Below are 27086 nucleotides of genomic sequence, written 5' to 3' on the forward strand. Positions count from 1 at the left end.
ATTGCCAAACCGTAGTTGTCTGCTAGTTTTAGCCTAACTGAATGTATTATAATATGATTTAACTCTCATTTGCATTTGAATGGTATTTTCACTATTTGACGATTTTTTTGAACAAAATGGATGTTTTCATCCAATTACATTTCCGCGGTCTGAAGGTAATGTATAGAGGTTGTATCATAGCAGGTAACATGCCGTAAGGTAACAATTGTCAGGCACTTTGAAGTCGAAGTGTAACAATTTCTCATACTAATGAGATGTAATGTCAATTTTGCCAAAAGTGTTATTTTGATCTCTTGCTCTATTGTAGATGTAGCAAATGAATGACTTATATTTGCATACTATTGTAGCGGTTGAACACGTTTGTGTTCTTTATCGAAAATTCAGTATTTTTTTACACCAGCATTCAGTGCTGTAAAAAGATACAAAATCAATATTTCCAAATTCTTTTAATGCCAGTCAGTGGTCCTGGTATTATGGATGAATGGTCGACATACTGTATCCCACTAAAGTCAAGTTCACAAATTGAGTTTCTGCCAGGTTTTTCCAAAATTGGACCTCTGTGGAACGGAACCCATAATAAGATGAGTGCTCTCATTTTCGTCTTACTCAAAACAAAGCTATAAAGCAATCGTGATGTAGGAATCATATACTAAACTAAACATGTAAGGAAACTATTTAAAACACGCTTTATCTTCGAATGAGTGTAATCAGTTTCGTACCTTTTGTAATTCCGCCCGGATAGTTCAAAAGGTACGAAACTTATTACACTCATTCGAAGAGGGTATTCTGCTTAGAGGGTTCGAAAAGTCGGTACAAGACGCTTTATCTAATGGAAAAAAACGTCTGATAAATTTCGACGCGGAGATTAATTTGACCCCGGTTTACGGTAGTACTAGGGCAACACATATCTTGTAGAAATTTTTGGAGAAATCCCTTAAGGATATCCTAGAGGAATGCCTGTAGGGACTCCTGTAGGAACCTCCAGAGAAACTCCTAGAGAAATCTGTAGTGGAATTTCTGGCGGAATTTCTAGAGGAATTCCTGAAGAAATTGAATCTCTTAAGAAATTCGTAGAGGAATGAATACCAGGAATAATTCCTGAAGATATACCGCAGATGGAAATATTGGAAAAATTCTGGAGGAATCTTTAGAATATTTCCTGAAGAAACTCCAGAAGGAATCCCTGAAGCCATTTCAAGAGGAATTCCTAAGGGAATTCCTAAACAGTTCCTGGAAGAAATACTGAATTAATTTCTGGAGAAGTTCCTTAAAGAATACAAGGAGGAATCTTAAGAAGAATTCCTTTGGAAGATCTTTGGTGGATTTTTAAAATAAGTTGTTCTAGAAACAATCACAGAAGGAATTCTCGAGTTAAGCCCTGCATAAATTCTTGGAGGAATCCCTGGAGTATTTTTTGGAGGAATCTCTGAAAAAAAAATCGTGGAGGAATCCCAGGAAGAATTCCTGTAGAAATTGCAGATGGATCCTTGGAGAAATCCTGAAGAAATTCTAAGAAGAGTTCGTGGAGGAACTGCTTGAGGAATCCCTGTAGCAGTTACTGAAGGAATCCCAGGAGGAGTCCCGGAAGCAATTCCTAAGGGAACCCATGAACAGTCCCTGGAGGAAGTACTGGATTTATTCCTGGAGAAGTTCCAGAAAGAATTCCAAGAGGAACTACATAAAAAGTGTTCCTGGGGGAATCCTTGGATGAATTTTCAAAATAATCCCTGGAGTTTTTCCTGAAAGAAAATTAAATTATTATTGCAATCTTTAGTGGAATTCTTGAATATATGGAGAAATCCCTGAAGAAATCTCTGAAGGTACGCTTGCAGAAATACATAAAAAAAATTCTGTTGATATTCCTTTGGGAATCCCTGGAGAAATTCCTGCCTGGAGGAATGCTCAAAAAAGCATTGAAACATTTACTGAAGGAAACTCTATAGATGTCCCAGGAAAAATTCCCGGAGGAAAATCTGGTGAAACCCATACAGGAATTCTCGAAAAATTCTCTGGAGCAATACATGATGGAATCACTGGAGGAAGTTATGGAAAAATTCTAGGAGAAATTCGTCGATGCATCCTTGCAGAAGTATCTGTAAAAATTTCTGAGGAATTGTGGAAGGAATTATTGACATCCCATAACACGGGTAGATCACCTTAGAATGGTGCGATGCAGCGTAAGATCTATCAAATTAAATTTTGATCTTGAAATTTTTCTGCCTAAAGTAATCAGGCAATAGTTTACAAATACCGTCGTGCGGGACTACTTTTGAAATGCGGGGCTACTTTGGACACTTTTGAATAAGGAGTTTTTGAATTCAAAATATGGTTTAAATCTGTTTGATGTCTTTCGGACTGTTATGAAGCAATAGTTTTCCCTTCATTTGGTTGAAATTATTTTTCAAACGGATCATTTATTGCTTGTCAGGAAGCGAAAAAACATCGAATAAATCAATAAAATATACATAACGTATCAGAACATTTGGTCTGTAAGCATTGTTTCTACAGTTCGTAAATTTCTAAGGGTTGATCAATTCATTCTAAATGTATCAACGTAGCATATACAATCGAATATTTGTATCGTTATACATTATAAATGACCGTTTCACCTTAATAATGGATAGATGGTCCCTTTTTTCAGGCTATCTATATAGCAATATCACGCTGCTCATAATACCAAAGATAGCACAGAACCATCTTAAAACGCATATATTTATTGAAATCATGTTTGATATAGTATACTACAGTATTGATACAAAGTAGTTTTCTAAATAACCCTGGAATTTGAAATGCAGTTTTGTTATAGCTAACAATGTCCAAAGTAGCCCCCACCCGGTTCCATATGAGATGTGTCCGATTGGTGTATGATCAACTTTTTTGTTCATTGATGGATTTAGTTCAAATTTTGCATACATCCTACATACATACTCACGATTATTAAGTGTAAAAACTGTGGAAATTCGTTTACTACCCTGGGAGTTATAATGTCATAAAAATGAAAGACCATGAAAAAGTGTAAAAAGAAGCCCCGCACGACGGTACTCCATGATCAAAGTTTGATGCCTTTTTTTATGATTATGTAATATTTTTGTTTCAATTTTGCTGCTAATCAACGTTTTATTTCAGCAGGACTGAATCCTTGAATCCTATTTTTTTGTGTGAAACAAATAATATTGTAAAAATTTATAACTGTGGCGAGCGATTCTATAACATTTACCCGAAAACCATTTACCCGAAAGACATTTACCCGAAAACCGTTTACCCGAATGTAACATATACCCGAATGCCAAATACCCGAACGCGACATTTACCCGAATGCGACATTTACCCGAATGCGACACTTACCCGAATGCGACACATACCCGAATGCGACATTTACCCGAATAGTTTATTGCTCTGCCTAAATTATGATTTTGTGAGTAAAGTTCATTTGTTTTGTTCAATGCAAAAAGTACATGTATTATTTTGTATTGCGGCTCAGACAAATATTTTTAATGCCGAATTCCTCAAAAACACATTTTATTAAATTTTCTCTGAAATGATCCGCGATAGGAATTGACAGGGTAAACACCTGAATAAAACTAATCACTGCAGCTTGATATTTTTTGTGTTTGCTGTTGGCATTCCCTCTAGAGATTTACCCTTCTTTGATTCATAAGCTGTTCTTTCGATAAGCGAAGAACAGTTTATGATTTAAAGAAGAGAAACACTCTATTTGTAGGCCGAATGGTCATTAGATCGAATCGATTAGAGAACAGCCCTTGACAAATCAACATATCATTAGAAAAAAACTTTGATAAAAAAGTTTGCAATTTGTTCACGATACAGAACATCCTGTTATTAAAAGAAGGGAAAATTCTTAGGTGTAGACTTGGAATCCATCACTCAATCCTGTAAAAATGTAATTTAAAAGAACATCCTAAGATCGAAATAAGAAAAAAACTCATATACAGTTAATAGTTCGAACGCCAATAAAATATGCAGCGGTACAACTCGAAAGAACAGCCTTTGAAGAGAAGAAGGAAAAATCCCCGAAGGATAGGAATAGTTTGACCACCAAACAACTTAGTGAGGTTACACTATTTCTGTAAAAGAAACTCTACCAAATTACCCCTAATGCCACGGCCCGAAATCAATAACCCCGAATAGGCCTTTATTCCAAAAGCCATTACCCCGAATGGGTCATTACATCGTTATAGGTAGAGAAATGGATAGCAAGCCAAGCATACTAACCGAGTGGTCATTAGGCCGAAAAAATGATAGATCAATCGACTAGCAGGCCTCGAAAGAACAGTCTATTCTAAAAAAAGGAAAATATCTTATCAAGTTGTTAATTTGGCCACCAGTCAATTGTGTAAATCTTAACTTGAAAGAACAGCTTATTATTCAAAGAAGGACAAACCTTTCATGGAGTTAGAAGTTCGTCTGCAAATAAACTATATAACATTCCAACTCGAAAAATAGCCTCTATTTCCAGTTTGGTCGACCAACTCAGCTACAGTACACAGTTGGACTCTGCAAATTCAAAAGAACAGCCTATTTTAAAAAGAAGGCAAATATTAGAAGAAGTAGAGAATACTTGCATTATGGCTGCTAAATTATGACCGAGTATGTAAAAGTATATATGCAGTCCAAAGCTAACAGCCTGTGTTGTTAAAATGTAATAGCTTGGTAATGAAAAAGTAATTACATTCGAATGTTCAGTTGTGCTAAAAATAGTTCAATTTATCTCAAACTTCTTGGTGACAATTTAGCATTCATCCTCATGACTTTCGGCATGAATGATTTTTAGCCGAATGGCTCGATGTCTTTTCGGGCATTCTCACTTATCAGAAAGCTAGCCATATGACAAGGTTTGGGACAAGAACTCAAAACCAAATGAATTATGATAAAAACGAATTTCGTGAGGGTATGGTTATAAGATCGTCTATTTGAAAGAACATTCAACATTTAAAAGAAGGAAACTTTTCAGATTAAAATACTTATTGCGTTCAAAGGAATAACTTCGAAAGAACAGTCATAGCTTGAAATAACAAGAATTCTCAAATAAACACTCAAACAACTATATTGTAACAGCATTTTATAGTTCCAAAGAACAGCCAATAATGAAAAGAAGGGAGAATTATTTATTAAAATATGATTCGGAATTAACAGCAATAACAAATGTTTATGCATATTTTAAGAGAACACAATTATTTTCAAAAAAGGTCGGTTAGGTAAGCATACTGAGCTCTTCAGGATCCATATTTGAATAGACAAGTACATCGTCTTTGGCCATCGGATATGCAGGCTGAATATCAGGCAAACTGTTTGAATCAACAACCTTTCCCTTCGTTGCAGTTTTCTTAAATGCACTGCATTTGCTTCTTACGTTTCCGTAAACCCTTATTTTTTTATTTCTTTTAATTAGGGAATTTTAACTTATGCTAATTTTTCCCTCTAAGTAAACCTTTCATGAATCACAACGTTGCTAAAGATTGCCCAAGGATTACTCTTTTCTAACTGATTAAGTTTTATCAACTTCTAACAAATTGTCCACAGTGAACACTTTTTGAGCGACCTCCTCAATGATTTCGGGTTGGCGTTCGGGCTTGTGATGTGGAGACGTTAAAAAACAAAGCATTAAAAAATCCTCACGTTAAAATTGCATTTTGACCGCCAGTTAGTCCTGTACCAGAGTGCTTGATGATCACTTGGCCTGATGATTATTGGGTTTCTCGTTAATGTTTTGACTACTGTGATTATTTGAGAATCCATTGAATCATCATTTCCCAGCGAAATTTCACACTAATCAAACTTATTTTGTTTACCTGTTGTGCATCCGACGCCCCTGTCTTGAACTCATTTGAACTTGTGCATGCCAGCCGCTGCGAAGTCGTGTGCGAAATTCGACTGTGATGATAATAGGGGGATTCACTAAACAGCGTAAACTGATTAAACTGATTAAACGTCGCGATCACCAAGGCAATCTTTGATTATTTCATTCGCAAAATCGTGAAACATTTCAAATAAGCAAAAAAATCATGGCTTACGCAGCAATTTAATCTGTTTCGTGAGTATTTCAGCCGAGTCTAAATGGGTGTAAATTTCGCAATATAAGGTCTAACGAAAGCCGGCTGTATAACACTGGGCCATAACATATTTATTATTGAAAAATCATATGGGGATCAAGTCCACGTTTTTTTTGCATTTTTCGGGTAAGTGTCGCATTCGAGTAAATGTCGCATTCGGGTAAATGTCGTATTCGGGTAAATGTCGTATTCGGGTAAATGTCGTATTCGGGTGAATGTCACATTCGGGTAAATGTCGCATTCGGGTAAATGTCGCGTTCGGGTATTTGTCGCATTCGGGTAAATGACGTCCGGGTAAATGTCATTCGGGTAAATGTGTTTCGGGTAAATGGTTTTCGGGTAAATGTTATAGAACCGTGGCGAGCGTATCACTAATACCTATATAGCTTGTTCGACGTCAATGTTAATATTATATATTATTTCAGAATCTCAACCAAAAAATCAAGTACAGTCAGGTTTTTTTTTACGCGGGGGATACGTACCGCGTAAAAATAAAACTCAGTCTAAAATTCAAAAAACCGCGTAAAAAAAGTCTCACCATTTCTCGACGAATCATGCAAAAATAAGACGATGAAATTTTTTTTTGTATGGAGTTTTCATTTACGCGGCCGCGTAAATGAAAACCGCGTAAAAAAAGACCTGACTGTAATTAAAATAAATGCCGATGACGAGGAAACCAAAATGTATTAAGCAGATAACTAAGCAGTCTGATAATGGTGTGCCTGAACGTTACCAAACCGCATCCTTTGGAATACCCTTCCACTAAGAACATCTAGAACAACACCCATATTCCCTTTACACCTAGGCCTGAGAGGTAGTAGAACTTTCTACATCTTTCTTAGATGTCTAACCATCCTTTAATATCCCAAGCAACACACACGGTTACAAAAGAGTGACGGCAGCGTATGTAAGGGTTGCACAAAAGTCACTGTGACTTACTGCGCAACCCTTACATACGCTGCCGTCACTGTTTTGTAACCATGTGTGTTGCTTGGGATTCCTCAGCAGTCGCAAAGACGAGGCCAGGACAACTCTCGACTATTGGAGGATTGCGTCAGTCTTGTTAAGAAGTCAGAGATAAGTCTCCAATATTTGTTTTTTGGTATCCGACGGGAACGAGACAATCCTCATAACTGTGGTCTAGGGCTGTATTACCTACGAAATGTGTGCAACTAGCTTAATACTAATGTTTACTTTTTCAGTGGTAACCCAGGTAAATGATTAATTCATAACAATATCTCAAACGCTTTTTCGCCAAGGAAAGCACCCTATTAAACCCTATACAATTTCCAACTTCAGATATCTACGAAGTGAGCCAAGTTCTTGGACATATTCTGAGTAGATATCTAATCAACATTTCCTCTCCATCCCCGCTGATCGTAAGGGCCTGGCCAGGACGTGTCGAGAGTTCTTTAAATAAAAGGCAACTTTTCTGGCGCATTAAACGTCTCTATCAACAGCCACCCCAGGATGTGTACGGTAGTCTATGCTATGCTATGCTAACACATATCCTAAAGATGACTTCGATGACCTATGGAATCAATAAGGGAATAATATTCCATGTTCCAACAAACGTTTTGAAATCCCAGCTCGATGTAGAACCAGAACTTTGGATGCACAAATCTCAAGCAGTTAACTTCTAACGATAGTGTGATTTTTAATTTGTTTTTGCTAACTTGTAATAATAGCTTTAAATAAGAAAATCCGGTGTACTGGTTTTGTTTGCTATGAGATTTGTGCGTTTAAAATCGTGAGTAGGTGCAAAAGTCGGCTACTTTGGCGGCCATCTTGGGATTCTAACGAGTCTATCCTGTCACTCCTATCATTTTGTTTGAAAACAAGAAACGTAAGTGTAGACTTGTGTGGTTCAGAAATGTTGAATATCCCATGAACTCAAATGAAACCTATCGGACAATTTAAACGATCGAGCCTGTAACATTTTCAATTATCATTAGGCAACGGAATAAGCAAACTTCCATTGAAATACTTCGTGAAGAAGAAAGTTATGGGAGTGCGAATCGTACTTGGCCTTATTTGTTTTCGCCCTTGATTCAATGGCCCACCGGCCTACCTCAGTCCAGAAGTCCAAGAAAATGTAGATCTCGTATATTTCTAAAATTGGAGTGTTGTGCGAGTTTATTTTCAAAATTTTATTAAATTCTCTAGAAAAATTGGTTGTTGTTTATAGTGGTCCTTAGGTCGGATGGCCACTAGGCCGGATTGGGTTTTATTTTTGCCGTTACGTCTCCATTGGGACAAAACCTGCTTCTCAGCTTAGTGTTCTATGAGCACTTCCACACTTATTGACAGAGAGCTTCCACTGTCAATTACCGTTTTTTATATCGTGTGGCAAGCACGAAGATACACTATAACCAAAAAAGTCAAGAAAATTTCCTTTACGAAAAGTTCCTGGACCGATCAATTTCCGGTTTCCGTCACCCTCAGCATGAATGTTTCTTTCTTTTGAACATAGGTCGTTCTTTCTAGTATCATTGCCAAAATAGTTTTTAACGATGAAACTGCTGATGTTCAAACCATATTTTTTTTGCTTCTTTTAAATGTAGGCTTTTCTTTCTAGTTTCATTGTTAAAATGGTTTTTGGCAATAATTGTTTGATAAGGTAAACACAATAGATCCGCTTCCAGTTTCAAAATAACTCAATTTTAATTTATCCTCATGACCATTCGGCCTAATAACCTTTGGCCTAATGACCCTGCATCGTTAAAATTTAATTCAGTGTACCTGGGAAGTTGGTAGAAACATAATTGGAAATTACTCAATTTTAAAAATGGATTAGGAAATTTTCCTAGTTCATTGCGCAAGTTTAAGTTTTTGGTAAATATTTCTGGTAAGTATTCTTGAAGAAATTTTGTATGATTCTCAAGTGGAAGATATTTCTTAAAAACGGAAGACATGTCTGCAGAAGAGCAAATGCTGGAATACTCACTGTTAAAGTTACTGTGAAGATTAACACGAAGCTGAGATACATTTTTAATCTTTATTAACCAGACTTTTACGGCGAACAGAATGTCATCATAAAGATGACATCTGACATGTCATCTCAGAAAGCTGAGATACAAGCTATTCCAGTAAAAGATGTGGAAAAGTTGTTTAAAAACTTAAGCTTAGAATATACGTCGAACCAACAATACAAATTTACCAGAATTAAATGACTGAAACTTACAAAATGTTTTTGCAGACTTTTAGCATCGTTTGCAGCATTATTGATATTTTCAGAAAAAAATCAACACTTCTTGCAGGAAAACGTTCAAAGATGCTTCAGTGATTACTTTTTAACCCTCGAGCAGTCGCGTCTTTGAACACCTTCAACGACACCACGCAGCGATATTTTATTCCGGGTTGATATAAATGTGCACCTTAAGGCGAAACTGGAAGCATTTCCTTATTTTTTTTGGTTTTTGATTTTTAATAAAATAACGAAGCAATATTTTCAAAATCGGTTTTCGTACACATGTAGAGTATGGATCAAGGTATCTCCTAAATTTTTCCCTGGTGGAAAAAGTTTTTTGTTTTCGCAGACACCTTTTTTTTATATCTGTATTAACGAGATTTTTAGCTTGGGTGCAATTTTGTTTAAAAATGGTTTCTGCAAAAACGAAAAACTTTTTCCACCAGAGAAAAATTCAGAATATACCTTGATCCATACTCCACATGTGTACAAAAACCGATTTTGAAAATATTGCTTCGTTATTTTATTAAAAATCAAAAACCAAAAAGTGAGGAAACGGATCCAGTTTCGCCTTAAAGGAATGGTAGATAGCTATTCTGGGAATGAAAAAAAAATGCTTGTTGTCACAATTGAGAGAAAACAGTGCAATTCATTTTACATAAAGAAACACGTTGCGCGAAAAAAACTTACGAGAATCGAACATTTACTACATGACACTTACAATACATCTAAGCCTTGCCGCATGAGGCCTTTCAAGAACTTTCAGAATTGTTTCCAAAATTTTAATAATATTAGCAATTTTCTTTTTTTTTAGAAATCATTGAAAAATCTTCATAAAATTTCAAAAGATAATGAGATAGTATCTCATAAAATTCTTTAAAATATAAATATAAAATTTTCCAATTTTCTAATTAGAATATTCTATTTTTACTTTATGGTACTTCAGAAACAAAAAAAATCATTTCAATTGTGTAATTGTAGCATTCCACAGGCAAGTGAAAGACCCTTCCTTGAAGTTCTCTTCCAATTTCGCTCCAGTTAACAAGCCTATATAATGTATTTTTAATGTGCTCCAATTGAATTAATCTTTTTGCCAGCGTACAAAATATAATTTCTCATTAAAAACATCTTTTGTCTTGAGGGCAGATATATTATGTCGCGATAATTGATTGTCTCGGGTAGATTGAATTTACATTTATGTTCCGCAATGTACCCAGCATAAAACAATAAATAATCGAATTTCTTCAGCACATTGCCATCGCCGGCACCAATTGTTACCTCGTTTGTCAGATCACGCTCCAAAATACCAGACATCATCGCGATGCTCGGGGCTGTTGACTCAATGTAAGCTCTTGCTGCAGCAGAAGCCCCGACATCATCGTAAAACAATCACGAGATATGATGTACAACATGTGACAACTCGAGATGAGTCGGAAGCGCGACCAAGATGACATGCCGGAATGTCCCAAAAGAATAAAAAATAATAACTAACCGCAAAATGCCCTCCAGCCACGGTTGACGAATTTCGGTGTAAAGTTTTATGCTAATTACTATTTTCTTCTGTGGCCCCGCGCCACACCGCGACCGGTGGCCTTTGTCGGTTCGGATGGACTCGACAGATTTGTAGAGGCCAAAGTTTGATGATCACGGACCGCCGGCCGTCGCCGCGCCACTACTGGTTGATGAACAGACCGAGAGCAAGAGTGATTTATTGCGGCGATAAACTTTGCTCTAAATGCAAATTTTCTGCGATGTCCTCCAGCGGGTATAGTATAAATGTAGATACTGTCGCGTACGTGCAGGTACATGAGCATGCGACGTAGATGGACGGAACAATGCCAGAATGACATTGTAGTTTGGAGGTGATCGACAAGCGATTTAACCATAAGGTTTGGTTGGATGAAAATGATAAGCAGTATAGTATTTATTGTATCTCAATGGCATAATTTTGCCGAAACGTTATTTATTAAACTGTTTTTGTTATGATGATAAACCTGGGAGTGTTAGAGGAATATCTGTAACCGACGTTCTCAAAGTTAAGGTCCATTTTCCGTTTCTGTCATAGGATGCAAAATGAAATAAAATTTGGAATTAAACGGAACAGTCTTTAAGGACAAGGTTTTTGGAGTACATTGCTCAAAATTTCTCTATCAGAAGCTCAACGCATCCCGCAACGGCTTCGTGCCGCGAGCCGAAATATGCAAGGATAAAGACGGAGGCCTCTTGACGGACGGACGTGAGGGGATCGAAAGGTGGAAGCAGCACTTCGATCAGCACCTGAACGGCGTGGAGAACGTAGGCACGGGAGCCCACGGCAACGGAGGAAACGACGACGCCAGTGCAGCGGAGGACGGAAATGAACCAACGCTGAGGGAAGTTAAGGATGCCATTCACCAGCTAAAAACCAACAAAGCAGCTGGTAAGGATGGTATCGCAACTGAACTCAACAAGATAAGCCCAGAAAAGTTGGCCACCTGTCTGCATCGGCTCATAGTCAGGATCTGGGAAACCGAACAGCTACCGGAGGAGTGGAAGGAAGGGGTAATCTGCCCCATTCATAAGAAAGGCGACCATTGTGAGCACTTCAGGGAATCACTATTTTGAATGCTACCTACAAAGTGCTATCCCAGATCATCTTCCGTCGTCTTTCACCTAAAGTAAATGAGTTCGTGGGAAGTTACCAACCCGGTTTCATCGACGGCCGGTCGACAACGGACCAGATCTTCACCGTACGGCAAATCCTCCAGAAATGCCGTGAATACCAGGTCCCAACGCATCACCTGTTCATCGACTTCAAAGCGGCATACGATAGTATCGACCGCGCAGAGCTATGGCAAATCATGGACGAAAACGGCTTTCCTGGGAAGCTGACTAGACTGATTAAAGCAACGATGGACGGTGTGCAAAACTGCGTAAGGGTTTCGGGTGAACTATCCAGTTCATTCGAATCTCGCCGGGGACTGCGACAAGGTGACGGACTCTCATGGCTACTCTTCAACATCGCTCTGGAAGTGGTGATGCGACGAGCCGGGCTCAACAGCCGGGGAACGATTTTCACAAAATCCGGTGCTTTGCGGACGTTATCGCTAGAACATTTGGAACGGTGGCAGAACTGTACACCCGCCTGAAACGCGAAGCAGCAAAGGTCGGACTGGTGGTGAATGCCTCAAAAACAAAGTACATACTGGTAGGCGGAACCCAACACGACCGGATCCGTCTGGGTAGTAATGTCACGATAGACGGGATGCTTTCGAGGTGGTGGAGGAATTCGTCTACCTCGGATCCTAACTGACGGCTGACAACAACGTAAGCCGTGAAATTCGGAGGCGCATCATCAGCGGAAGTCGGGCCTACTACGGGTTCCAGAAGAAACTGCGGTCGAAAAAGATTCACCCACGCACCAAATGCACCATGTACAAAACGCTAATAAGACCGGTGATCCTCTACGGGCACGAGACATGGACCATGCTCGAGGAGGACCTGCAAGCACTCGGAGTTTTCGAGCGACGGGTGCTAAGGACGATCTTCGGCGGTGTGCAGGAGAACGGTGTGTGTTGGAGAAGGATGAACCACGAGCTCGCCGCACTTTACGGCGAACCCAGCATCCAGAAGGTGGCCAAAGCTGGAAGGATACGGTGGGCAGGGCATGTTGCAAGAATGCCGGACAACAACCCTGCAAAGCTGGTGTTTGCAACTGATCCGGTTGGCACAAGAAGGCGTAGAGCGCAGAGAGCACGATGGGACGACCAGGTGGAGCGTGACTTGGCGAGCATTGGGCGCGACCGAGGATGGAGAGCGGCAGCCACAAACCGAGTATTGTGGCGTACTATTGTTGATTATTTCTTGTCTTAATGATGTTGAACAAATAAATGTATGTATGTATGCATGCTCAAAATTTCTAGAGCACCGTTTTTTTAGAACCGTTGAACGGATTTGGATTAAAATGCATCACACTGTTGATAACCACTGAACAATTAGCGTGATGCATTTTCATCCAAATCCGTTCAACGGTTCTAAAAAACGGTGCTCTAGAAATTTTGAGCTATGTACTCCAAATACCTTGTCCTTAACTCGATTCTCTTGCTTTGATTAGTTTTAGATGACCTTATTGATGAACGTCGAAAATTAAATAATTTCCTTGACAAAGACTTGACTTAATACGAACGTGCTAAGTACTAACCTTAAGAACGACAGAGTTTATTATAAATCAATTAATGCCTGATTACCTACTTTGATATCTTGACGACTACATCTTACTATCTCTAGAGCCAGAGTTTCATCTTCGTCGATCTTGGACGATGTACCTACAGTTTTCATAAACGTTTTTGCTTCCAAGTTTTCCTCCACCCCATTCCCCGACCGCTATCTGGAGTCTTCTTAAATATTGTTTTACAATTCTACGTTCCGTTTTGCGTTTCAGGCCGTTCCAAATGTTCTGACTATAATGTCCTGTCCAAAGCGTTCGCAAAGCACACAAATTTACCGGATTTTTATGATAATCGTACTCCGGCTCGTCGCATCAAACTTTCCAGAGCGATGTCGAAGAGTAGCCACGAAATCCGTCATCTTGTCGCAGTCCCCGGCGAGATTCGAATGAACTGGATAGTACACCCGAAACCCTTACGCAGTTTTGCTTACTGTCCTTCGTTACTTTAATCAGTCTAGTCAGCTTCCATTTTCGTCCATGATTCTCCATAGCTCTGTGCGGTCGACTGTCGTATGCCACTTTGAAGTCGATGAATAGGTGATGCGTTTGGGAGCTGGTGTTCACAGCATTTCTGAAGGATTTTCCGTACGGTGAAGATCTGGACCTGGTCCGTTTTCGACCGGCCGTCGATGAAGCCTTGATAACTTTCCACCAAATCATTCGTTTTAGGTGACAGACGACGGAAGATGATCTGGGATCACAATAGTGATCGCTCTGAAGTTCTCACATTCCAAATGGTCACCTTCCTTGTGAATGGGGCAGATTACCTCTTCCTTCTACTCCACCGGTAGCTGTTCGGTTTCCCAGATCCTGACTACCAACCGGTGAAAACAGGTGGCCAACTTTTCTGGGCCCATCTTGATGAGTTCTGCTGCGATACCACTTTTACCTGCTGCTTTGTTGGTTTTGAGAAGATAAATGGCATCCTTAATTTCCCTCAGCGTGGGAGTTGGTTCATTTCCGTCCTTTGCTGCACTGGTGTCGTCGTTTCCTCTGTTGCCGTGATCTCCTGTGCCTACGTTCTCTACACCAATCAGGTGCACTTCGATCAGCTGCTTCCATCTTTCAATCAGGTCACGTCCGTCCGTCAAGAGGCATCCATCTTTATCTCTGCATATTTCGGCTCGCGGCACGAAGCCGATGCGGGATGCGTTGAGCTTCTGGTAGAACTTACGGGTTTCCTGTGAACGGCTCAGCAGTACCATTTCTTCGCACTCCGCTTTTTTCAGGTGGTGCTGTTCCCCGAAAGAGGCGGGTCTGCTGTTTCCACTTCTGTTCGTAACGTTCCACGTTCTGTCGGGTCCCTTGCTGCAGCATTACCGCCCGCGCTGCGTTCTTCTCCTCCAAAACCGTTCTGTGCTCTTCGTCGACCCATTCGTTCCGACGATTGTGCGCTCAGCTACGTCCTTGATGGCTGCTTTCACTGCACTGTACTTTTTTTACTTCTAAATCATAGGGGGAAAAAGCTGCTCAACAAACACCCTAACAGGAAGGTTAGGGTAGTGTGGGGTTAAGGCCGTCTTCTACAACAGTAGTAAAAGCCAGAACTACTCTCTTCTCGACCCACTAAATCACATTCCTATGATCGGCAAACCCTTCGTCTCTCCGGAACCACCAAGAAGGCATTGCTTCAGAGATGGGCTAGTGCACATCGCACCCTCAAGGTTAGCTGCGTAGCCTGCAGCAACGAACATCGATGAATCGCTTTGGAGAGTCCATCGCGGTAGCATGCTGGCGCTTAGCCAGTTGCCCGAGTGGTTCTCATCACTCCCTTTGTCCTCGGAAGGCGGGCAGGGTAAACCCCGTCCGCGCCCAACTGCTTGGCAGACATCAAGAACTGATGCCCACGTGCAACCCGATCTGACCTACTAAAGGCAAGGGTATCACTACACTGCAAAATATTTTTGCTGGTAATCAGCAAACTTTGCGGATTTTTAGCGAGCTGATTGCATTCAGCAATACAAATTACTGAGTATCAGCAATTATTTTTCAACTTGCTGAACCATCCAGCAAATTTGACAGTTGATCAGCAACTTTTTCCTGAAATTCAGCAAAAATGTTGCTGAAATTCAGCAATTTTCTTTTGTTCAATTTTTGCGTGCTGGAAGCGTTTCAAAAATTGTGGTGTGTACCCTCCAGGCCCTATCAGCTGCACCAGAAGGTTGCTGACAGCAGGGTCTCCACCAGTCCACGCGCCACCTGCTCTGTAGCTCCCAGACGATATAGGTGATAGTCGTTGAAACGGCGTTCCAGCCAAACTCATCCCTACACATCCTCTGGACCAAATTGTCCGGAGTTGTGCCCTCCCCGCATGTGGCAAGCATGCGGTCACGCATTGTGCGAAAACGCGGGCACACGAACAAAACGTGTTCCGGTTTTGCCTCTAAACCATTGCACACTGGGCATTCGGGAGAATCCGCATTCCACATGCCCGAAACGGTGTAGATACTGTCGGAAGCAACCATGACCTGTAAGGACCTGTGTCAGGTGGAATGTAACTTCCCCAATGCACCTATTAATCCAACTATCTACCCTCGGTATCAACCTATGAATCCACCTTCCTTTGGGGGAACTGTCCCACGCGCGCTGCCATTTGACCATAGAGGCCATCCTGACAGTCCTGTGTATGCCTCTTGTGCCGCGCATTTCGAAGCACTCCATGTCCTCACTGATAAGAATGCTGATAGGCACCATACCAGTAATGACGCAGAGAGCGTCGTGTGACACGGTACGGTACGCGCTCGCAACCCTCAGACACATAAGCCTGTAAGTACTTTCCAGCTTCCGTCGGTAGCATTTAGTACTTAGCGCAGTGCCCCACGCTGGGCCGCCATACCTAAGTATGGACGTAGCAACACTAGCCAGAAGCTTGCGCTTACTGGCGTACACCGCAGAGCTATTGGACATCATCCGGGACAGTGCCGCAATAGCTGTGGAGGCTCTTTTACAGGCATTATCGACGTGGCTACCGAAGGTGAGCTTATCGTCGATCATCACGCCCAAGTGTTTGACGGAGCGCTTTGGCAGGATAGTGTACTCACCTACACTGATCTCTGCTTGCTGCTAAGACTTCCGGTTGTTAACAACCGTCACCTCAGTCTTGTGGTGAGTCAGCTCCAGTTTCTTGGACCGCATCCATGCCTCAACAACCATAATCAAGTGGTTGGTAGTCAACTTCACCTCCCCGATCGTTTCACCGTAGACTTCGAGCGTAATGTCGTCGGCAAATCCAACAATCTCCACTCCCACTGGGTACTCTAACCTCAACACCTCGTCGTACATGACATTCCATAACATCGGACCCAGGATGGAACCTTTCGGGACTCCTGAGGTTATGTGAAAGCACTTGCGACCCACCTCCGTGTCGCAAACTAGTACTCGATTCTGAAAGTAACTTTCGAGAATCTTCTACAAGTACCCCGGTATCCCCAGACGCCCAGACGCAAGAGCGCATCCGCAATAGCAGACCAGCTGGCGCTATCAAACGCATTCATAACATCCAGAGTCACTACCGCACAGAAACGAAATCCCCTCCTCTTAGGCTCGAGTGCTTTCTCGGCGGTTTTTGTAACCGACATGATTGCGTCTACGGTGGACCTCCCCTTCCGAAGGCCGTACTGGTTACTCGAAAGACCATTTTCGCCCTCGGTGAACCTCAACATTCTATTGAGGATGATCTTTTCGAGCACCTTCCCCGCCGTGTCTATCAAGCATATTGGTCTATATGCCGACGGGTCTCCGGGTGGTTCCCCCGCCATTGGCAATAATACCAGGCTCTGCCTCTTCCAAGCTTCTGGGAAAACTTCCTCGTCCAGGCATTTCTGCATAGCAGACCTGAATATCTCGGGAACCTCTGCAATAGCTACTTTTAAGGCCAGGTTCGGAACTCCGTCCGAACCTGGGGCCTTACCTACGCTAAGCTGCCGTAATTCTGCAAAGTGACGTAAGCGCCATTCAAAATTTCAATATTTTCTGGTATATTATATATAATATCTGGTGGAGTAGTGTGCGGTAGTTCGGCAGCAGCAAAGTTTCGCGCGCTCGCTCTGCTAGATTTTTGCGATTTTATTTTCTCTGCGGGGCTCCGACGACGGGACGCCAAGCAGTCAGTAGTGTGCGGTAGTTCGGCAGCAGCAAAGTTTCGCGCGCTCGCTTTGCTAGATTTTTGCGATTTTATTTTCTCTGCGGGGCTCCGACGACGGGACGCCAAGCAGTCAGTAGTGTGCGGTAGTTCGGCAGCAGCAAAGTTTCGCGCGCTCGCTTTGCTAGATTTTTGCGTTTTTTTTTCCTCTTCTCTCTGCGGGGCTCCGACGACGGGACGAGTGTGCGCGCGCCGTGGTTCGAGTCGGTTCCGAATTTTTCGCTTCCCTTCGGCGCTAGTTTCCAATACACTTTTAGTTGATAATAAATATTTTCTTTCATTTTTTGCATTTACACAAAAGAGTGAAAAATGTTACTTCGGGTTCGCCGGTCGAGAAAAAATCCGGGCGCCGACAAGTGAGTCGCGTTCAGTGTATTTCTGTGTGGAATAGACTAAAGGTTTCTGCTCCCTAGTGGAGTGGAGACGCGCGATAGAATTTTCTTTTTGGCTAGTTCTTGCGTCGAAAAGTGGTCGGTTGTTAACGGCGGTTTGTGTATATTGATCCATTGTCAAATCATATCACCAACCATAGGTGACACCCGGACTGACAATGTACCTTACCCTACTAACAAAAAAAATCCTTCCTGAGACAAACGTGGAGATGCAGCGATTCGCGGTCTTTATAACAACGTTTGTCTTACTAACATTCCCTTCCATCCTCGATGACCGTAAGGACGTGGCCGGCGCCGTTATTGACCTTATTAAAGTTGAGAGCTCTCGACCTGTGTACATTAAGAATAGTAAGCTAGTCCCAAGCCCTATTCATTGGTTCCTTGTGCAATTTCGATTGCTCTGGTCAATCACGGAGTAGCAACTACGAATTGTGCGGTCATCTATGCTCATGCTCATGCTCATATATTATATATAATATCTGGTGTTAAAATAACACTGTGGTATTCCTGCTGTATTAGAATAGAAACGAACCAGCCAAGGTCTGAAAGTCTCTTTAATAAAGACAAATCAATCAATCAATCAGCTGTATTAGAATGCAAGATCAAGTCGAAATCTATCATCTATAGAAAGAAACTTAGAGGATGAACAAAGTTTTTTGCATAATAACCAAAAAATGGGCCAAAACTATCAATGTCGCTTACGTCACTTTGCAGAATTACGGCAGTAAGGGACTTTACTATCCCCGCAAGTTCCACATCGGTGATCCTCTCCTCATCGCCAGCCCCATTCCCCGGCTGTCCTACGAAAGGAGGCCAAGGACTAGGATCATGACGCGGAAAAAGCCCCTCGATGATCCCCTCCAACATCTCTGGAGATTACTCTGTAGGAGCCATTACACCTGTAGGCATCACCTCACGGGTTCGCATTAGCATTCTGACAGAGACCCTCAAAGCAGGCCTTTTTGCTTGCTCTTATCTCGGTCTTAAGCGCGGCTTTTGCAGCGGCGAACACCACCCGCCGTTCGTTTCGCTCTTCCTCTGATCGTGCTCGCTGCATCCGTCTCTAGCCCGTAGGCAGGCGCAGCGCAGGTCCGCAATCGCGTCGGTCCACCAGTAAGCCGGTGGCCTCCCATTTCTATGGTGGACTCGCCTAGGCATGGTCGCATCACACGCACGTGAGAGCACCGCTCCCAGCTCGTCACCGTCTAAATTAAGTAAGTTTCGCTCACCCCTTCTTCGAAGTATGATGGTGCCACCTGCGAGGGCTTGGCCTTGGCCTAGCCGCCTCTTCCTCTATCCGCTTCCTGATGTTGTTGTAGTCGAACCGCCAGGTGATCGCTATGAGTGTATCCATCGTCTAAATACCCTCCAGTTCGAACTACTTGTTAGGCCAGGACTACAAAAAGTAACGTCAAGGATTGACTCCGCACCGTTCCGACTGTAGGTACTCTTGGTACCGACGTAAGCCAGATCGACATCTAGCATGGCCAGCGTCTCTAGCAGGATCTGACCCCGCTGGTTCGTGAAACGGCTTCCCCATTCCACGGCCCAGGCATTAAAATCACCCGCTATTACCACCGGCCTTCGCCCTGTTAGCACGGTCGTCATACAGTCAAGCATCTAAGTGACCTGTTCGATCCACCAACGCGGAGGCGCATAACAGCTGCAGAAGAAGACCCCGTTTACTTTGGCGACCACGAAGCCCTCATAGGTAGTAGATACCAACTCCTAGATAGGGTATTTACCCGTCGTCCAAATCGTCACCATTTTACCGGACCCATCCGCGACCCAGTTGCCGTTGCCGGCGAGTACATGGTAAGGGTCTGCTATGATGGCGATATCCGACTTCCACTCAGAAACTGCAGTTGCTGAGCCGCATCACAGTGGTTCAGGTTCAGCTGCGTTACCTGCACTGTGAGCTGTTCCCTGCGGCTTTTTTGAAGGCCGGGCACCGTGGACCACCCATTGGGTGTCTGTTGTTCGTGGATTTCCCAGTATAAATCAGACACGTGGGTGGATTCGTGCAGCCTTATGCCTTATGGTCTTCGCCGCCGCATCTCCTACACAACTTGCTCCTGTCAGGGCCTTTACAGTCCCACGACTTGTGCCCTGGTTCAAAGCACCGAAAGCAAGCACTCGGTGGCTTATGCAGGGTCAGATGACAAACTGACCAGCACACCTTTATGTTCCCTATCTTAACGGGCTTTTTGACGTCCGCCACAGGTAGCTGAACCAAGGCTACCTGTGTCCCTGCCGGGCCCTTCCGTAGCCGAATGGTTGCAGCGGCCACCTCTACCTCGCACTGTTGCCGCAGTGCCATGAAGAGATCCTCGGCGTCTGTTGATTCGTTCAGGTTCCTCATTTTCAGAGTCACCTCCGCCGTCAGAGCCCTCACCTCCACACCTTCGCTCAGGACTTCCTCCGTCAACAGTTTGTAGGCGGCGTCCTTTCGCTCCTTGTCGCGCTTTAGCTCGATAATCATCGCCTTCAAGACGTCCGAGTACTTAGACTTTTACGTCTTGATGACGAGCGCGTTGCCTTTGTCGCGCTTGGCACCTGCTCTATTACGCCGTTGCGGTTTGGCGTCCCTAGCAACCTCTGCCTGCGGATTTTTCTTCTTCTTCCGCTTCCGCTCCACCTTCGTCCAAGGAGGGTCCACCTCTTGGTTCGCCCTAACCTGTGGTACCTGAGGGCCTATCATCGGTTACCCGTTCCCTTCCAACCGGGACGGGCCAGCCTTTTCAGGCCCACCCTTCCCAGCTTTCCGGGACGCCTTGCTGGGGTCCGACTTTTGAGACTGCCGGCGAAAGCAAAGCACTCAGTCTGGGTAGACTTCGTATCTCTTGCTTTAGCCGGTTCCGCAGCTGCCACAGCTTTCACGAGATTTTCGTGATTCTGCTTGGCATCATCAATCGACTTACGAAGTCGCAACAGGGCCGTTTCAGGTCCTTGCTAATGTTGGACTTCGTGGACGCAAAGTCGATGATTCTGCCAAGCTGCTGCACATCAATATCCATCGCAGACATCCCCTCATGTCTTTGGTTAACGGCCCCCGTCAACCACGCTCCGTCCATGATCACCACCGGCTGGCTTGACGGTGGGATCGGAGCACCCACGCTACTCTAGTCCTCTAGAAGGACCGAGCTCACCCTCGTCTGGCAACGCGGTCTCGAGAATTTGCGATAAGTCTTGACGTCGATAATTTCGGAGAAATACTGTCCGTCAATCAGAACGTGGTCGAATTGCGATTCCGTCTGCCGTGGGGATCTCCAGGTGTAATAATAAGGGAGGCAGTGTTGGAAAAAGGTGCTACGTATGGCCATATTTTTGGAGGCGGCGAAATCAATGAATAGTAGGCCGTTTTGGTTTGTCGCTTGAAAATGGCTTTTTCAGTCTCGACAAAATTCAAATACTGCTATTTAATTTCGTCCAACGTTTCGGTCGCATATAGGACCTTCATCAGGGACTCAATTATCACAGATTCTTCGTCCAATGTGTTCTGTTGAACAAAGGTTGTCCAGCGGAATGAATGGTGATCGATCAAGCGCGAGGTGTCAAATTCCAGTGCGGTAAAATTCCGGAAGGGTTTTTCCACAGTTACCGAATCCCAACCGTTAACTGCTGTGAGGGAAAATTCATTCCGCTGGACAACCTTTGTTCAACAGAACACATTGGACGAAGAATCTGTGATAATTGAGTCCCTGATGAAGGTCCTATATGCGACCGAAACGTTGGACGAAATTAAATAGCAGTATTTGAATTTTGTCGAGACTGAAAAAGCCATTTTCAAGTTACATTCCATCACAGTCGCAACCAAAACTGTTTTGGTTTGTCTGCTATGGTGGGCGCTGAACTCTCCAATCGTCAGTCTGCATTCTTCCTCCTGGACACCTGGCTTGGGCAGCGGTCGTACTCGCGTTCGAGCTGCGCAGAAAATGCGTCCTTGTCATCATCAGTGCTGGCTGTGCACGTGCGTTTATTGTGCTGAAGTTGAAAAATTGAGATTTTCAATCTGCACATTTTTCGTCGATCAGCCATCAACCGATCACGCGCCTCTGCATGTCATCCATCACAATGAAAGCTGTTCCTAGCTCGCGTGTGTTGCCGTAGCTCTGGTACATACATGGTATGATTACCTTTAAACGTTTGCACCATGGATCCTGTCCTACACACCTCCTTCAGCGCTACGATGGCGAACCCGCGGTCCTTTAGTAGATCGACGAGTATGCGGGTGCTCTTAATGAAGTTGAGAGATCAGCAACTCCACGTATCGAGTTTCCAATCGCAAGTTCTTTTTTGTGTGCCGGGGTCGTTTCCGTTGGTCTCAGTTCGTATTATTCTGTTGCCGATTGTTGATTGATTTTTTACGGCTGGCTCGTAAGGCTGGATTCCAACCACCTACTTTTCGGAGGACCATAGTACACAGCTTAGATTCCTGCCCTGGCAGTCGGACGTTCTGTTGGCAGCAATGACGACCGCTTCGTCAGATTGCTGGTCAATGTGAGGAAGAGGAGAAATTGATGATACATTCACTCTCCCGTAACATTCTCGACGGCTGCACTAGTTTTATCCGGAGTTGTAGGGAGAAGGTCTACAATCTACATCTACAGTGACACAGGTTTTCTGTGGTTCACACATTGCCAACTGTTGCGTGTAATGCACTGATGATGTTTGAAATAGGAGAATAACCGTTTTATCGAACGTTTCTGGTTCTTGCGAATGATAAAAACCTAACCATCAAATCGGCTTTTGATCACAGCGTGTGAAACTCGTATAGCTCTTCTACAATTTTCCAAGTTTTAACGAATAAAATTTCACTTTCCATGATTCTTACCGATTGTGTATTTATCTCTTGAATTTTGTTACAGAAAATGACAAATGTGATACAGATTTTTGTGTTGGTTTATCAAGCGGAACGGCAAGTCTATCGAAAGGCGCTCCCAGCAGTCTGCAAAACAGCGTTAAAGAGATAGGTATGATCACTCTTGCAGCTTCAGCAAGTTGTTTATTAATAAAGCTTTTACTGTTCTTTATCCACAGACATGCTAGCCGACTTGGAAACCGAATGTAAATGCCAGTGCCTTCCACATCTCACTACTTATCGGGAAGACCTGGGCATCTGCGTAGATGACGTGAGAGGTAAGTTGTTAATTTTATCATTACAAACATCGACAAAATATCAAAGTGTCTTGAAATAAGACTTATGTTGACTAGTTTTTGTAACTTGGGCTTCTAAAGTGCGAATCATTTCAACATTTGCTATAATGGTACATATTAGTAATAATTATCGATTAGCATATTCACGTGGACCTTCACATGGAACCGCAACGTTTCAAAGCTTTGTTGCAATACAAAACAGTGTGCTTAACTATAATTCTCTATAATTTTGTATAATGTTTTAAATGCCAATATAGTGGGTACCTAGACGAAACCTTCAACAAATTGCACATAATTTAGAGTTGCTTTGGCTCGGATTTCATAATTGAGCTAAACGAGGACCTTTGGTGACACTATTCTTGTGAGAATCGGACTTGTCTCATGGGTAGTGCAGTGCAGTCGAAATCGTTTGAAAAATTTGCCTTTTTTTTCGTCATAACCGCCACGTATGAAACCCGTTCACAGCGTAAACGGAACAATCCAAACAGATACCGATGGACAATAAGCTACACCTGTTTTCCAACATTCATTCACTGCTCCCATTCATACGCTCGAATGACCACAGCCTCCAGCTACCTGTATACGCCGGAAGATTAAATATGATGATGCACATCAATCATGACCCTCTCTCGTCATTGAGAGAAAAGTCGACCACAACAACATGCCAACACACACCCATTTCAACAACCCATCGAACAGAAGCACATTCTGACTGAACACCGCCATCGTCAACCAGCCCATCCATCTCATTTCACGCATTTATCTGGCTGGAGCCATCGTCGAGTGAGCATGCTCCGAAAATCAATTATAGAGCTTGGCGGCAGTGGCTAGGCCCCACACACATCAGATCAAATCTGTTTGGTTGGGGTTTTTGCGTCGGCGCTAAACTATTCCCTTGAATGCTCGGTCGGTCGGTGGTGCTTGATAGCATTCATCGAGCTACATTATGGCGACGACGACGAGGCATGGAACGGACTATTGAAACCATGCATGATCCATGACGAATCGCTCATCATTTGTTGCCATCAGCTATGAAGCACTTTGTCCAATCGGGCAGTCGAGGTTGGTCCATTCGTTGTGGACGGATATGAAATAGGCTTATTTGCTGATAAGTGTGCAAGCGAGCTGTCATTAAGTGTTGTGTGTTCTACAATGTTTGACGCTTGAAAAGCTGTTTTTGCTTATTGTTTGTGTTACAATCCGAATTTGGAATCAAGCCAGCTTCTCAGCTCAATAATTGCTTCTGAGCCGAATCCAGCTCGATAAAATAACTACATATTAGTTGTAGCTCTACGCTGCGTTCGTTGAAGTTTCTTTATATTTTAAGCCACTTTAATATTATTGTAAAATTAAGGCAGGGCAAGTGGTTCTTACGATCACAATATGTTTTCCATACAAGGTGATAACATGTTCAAAATCACTCAATTTAAAACCAAACCTCTATCTCATATGATTTAGGAGTTTTAATTGAGTTTCTTCAAACTAACAAAAACTTCTTCCTGTGACAGTCGTGGAGATGCAGTGGTAATCTCGGTCTCTAGTAACAATATGCTTCATACTAACATCCCTTCCCTTCCTCGATGACTGTAAAGACATGATTGGCGCCTTTATGTTTGAAATTCTCGAAAGGCATCGATTTATGACGTACCGCTAAAATCGACATTTTTCCTAACCCACCCAACCCTATTGGTATTTCTCTGAAAACCTCTGCAAAAACCCATGCTTGATTCGGTATAACAACTACAACCAATCTTTCTTCCTAAACACCAACAGTTGCCAATGCTTTATATGACATAAATATTTGCGTTGTCAACGTCTCCAGAAATCTCCGGACACTGAACATTTTTAACCCTAGTAGGATGTTGGGCTGCAAAACGGTGAGTCGATAAGGAGAGTGTTCACATGTTCCTACCTCATACTTCCACGGGTCAAGCGATGACAAAGACCGCCAGCCGCCAGAGTTGTGTGGATAGCTGGTAGTGCAGCCTGGGCACTGTTGTCCTTCTGATTTCAGCTAGATTGAGGAGGTACGACCCGAGCGTCTGTTCACCAAGGAGGTGCGGCTCAAACAGCGTATGTTCTGGCATCCAGCGGCTGAGTAAGAAACGCTGCACCACGCCCAGCTAGATCATAGGTGGTAGCCCCATCAGCGTGATCGTCCCAGTGTTGGTTGGGACGTTAAACAGACCTGGCATGATAGCCCTCCGGCGAGACAGGAGTGTTGGCGTAGGCCCAATACGCCACCCGTAAAAATCCCCATTGCGAATAACATAGGAGAAAATACGACTAGATACAATCGGCAAAGACCCACGCAACGAAATAAGGACTACGATTGGAAACTTGGAACATGGAATTGCAGGTCACTTGGTTTCACAGGATGTGACAGGATAATCTACGACTAGTTCGTCGTATCCCGTAACTTCGACATCGTGGCGTTGCAGGAACTTTGTTGGTCTGGACAGAAAGTGTGGAAAAGCGGGCATCGATCGGCTACCTTTTACAAAAGCTGTGGCACCACCAATGAACTGGAAACCGAATTTATAATGTAGGGAAAGATGCGACAACATGTGATCGGATGGCAGCCGATCAACACAAGGATGTGCATGTTGAGAGTTAAGGGCCGTTTCTTCAACTACAGCATCATCAACGTCCACTACCCATACGAAGGGAGACCCGATAACGAGAAAGAAGCGTTCTACGCGCAGTTAGAGCAAACATACGATGGTTTCTCGCCGCGTGACGTGAAAATCGTTGTCGGCGACATGAACCGGCAGGTGTGAAAGGGGGAACTGTACAGACCAGTAATCGGGCGAAACAGCCTACACGCCGTATCGCATGATAACGGCCAGCGATGCGTAAACTTTGCAGCCTCCCGTGGTATGGTAGTCCAAAGCACCTTCTTCCCCCGCAAAGATGTCCACAAAGCCACCTGGAGATAGCCCGACCATCAAACAGAAAACCAAATCGACCACGTTCTAATCGACGGTAAATTTTTCTCGGATATAACCAATGTCTGCACATACCGCAGTGCATGCATGCGCTCAAAACTTTCGACAGTTATCACCACGCGTCGAAGTCGAACGCCGCGGCTCAACATCAAGTAACTTCGTAACGTAGAGGTGGCTCAAGACTACGCGCAGCAGTTAGCAATGGCCCTACCAACGAAAGAGCAGCTTGGCGCAGCTACACTTGAAGATGGCTGGAGGGACATCCGATCCGCCATAGGTAGTACCTCGGCTACAGCACTAGGCTGTGTGACTCCGAATCACAGAAACGACTGGTACGACGGCAAATGTGAATAGTTGAAAAACGAGAAGAATGCAGCATGGGCGAGAATGCTGCAACACCGTACGAGAGCGAATGAGGCACGTTACAAACAGGCGCGGAACAGGCAAAACTCAGTCTTCCGGATGAAGAAGCGCCAGCAGGAAGAACGAGATCGCGAAGCGATGGAAGAGCTGTACCGCGCTAAGGACACACGAAAGTTCTACGAGAAGCTGAACCGCTCGCGCAGAGGCTTTGTGCCACAAGCCGACATGTGCCGAGATAATCACGGGAATATTCTCACGAGCGAGCGTGAGGTGGTCGAGAGGTGGCGGCAGCATTACGATGAGCTCCTCAATGGCGACGTTGCAAGTACCGAAGGTGGCGTAGTAACAGATCTAGGAGTATGTGCACAGGACGAACGACTTCCGGCCGCTGACCTCCAAGAGATTGAGGAGGAGGTTGGCTGGTTGAAAAACAACAAAGCCGCTAGCTGGAGCAGATCAACTACCAAGCGAGCTTCTAAAATACGGTCGAGAAGCACTGGTGAGAGCACTACACTGGGTCATTACCAGGATTTGGGAGGAGGAAGTATTACCGGAGAAATGGGTGGAAGGTATCGTGTGTCCCATCTACAAAAAGGGCGACAAGTTGGATTGCGGGA

General features: G+C 43.5%; 1 protein-coding gene across 1 annotated transcript in view; it reads left to right on the plus strand.

Moving 5' to 3' along the window:
• LOC109408165 (uncharacterized) overlaps positions 1 to 27086 on the plus strand; it is a 323758-nt gene that overhangs the window by 180718 nt on the left and 115954 nt on the right. The window contains exons 4-5 of the mRNA XM_062852041.1: positions 22870 to 22974; positions 23042 to 23140. Coding sequence (XP_062708025.1) covers positions 22870 to 22974; positions 23042 to 23140 — 204 coding nt within the window. The remainder of the gene's footprint in view (positions 1 to 22869; positions 22975 to 23041; positions 23141 to 27086) is intronic.

This window comes from Aedes albopictus, chromosome 2, assembly GCF_035046485.1.
Source record: "Aedes albopictus strain Foshan chromosome 2, AalbF5, whole genome shotgun sequence".
Classification (NCBI taxonomy): Eukaryota; Metazoa; Arthropoda; class Insecta; order Diptera; family Culicidae; genus Aedes; species Aedes albopictus.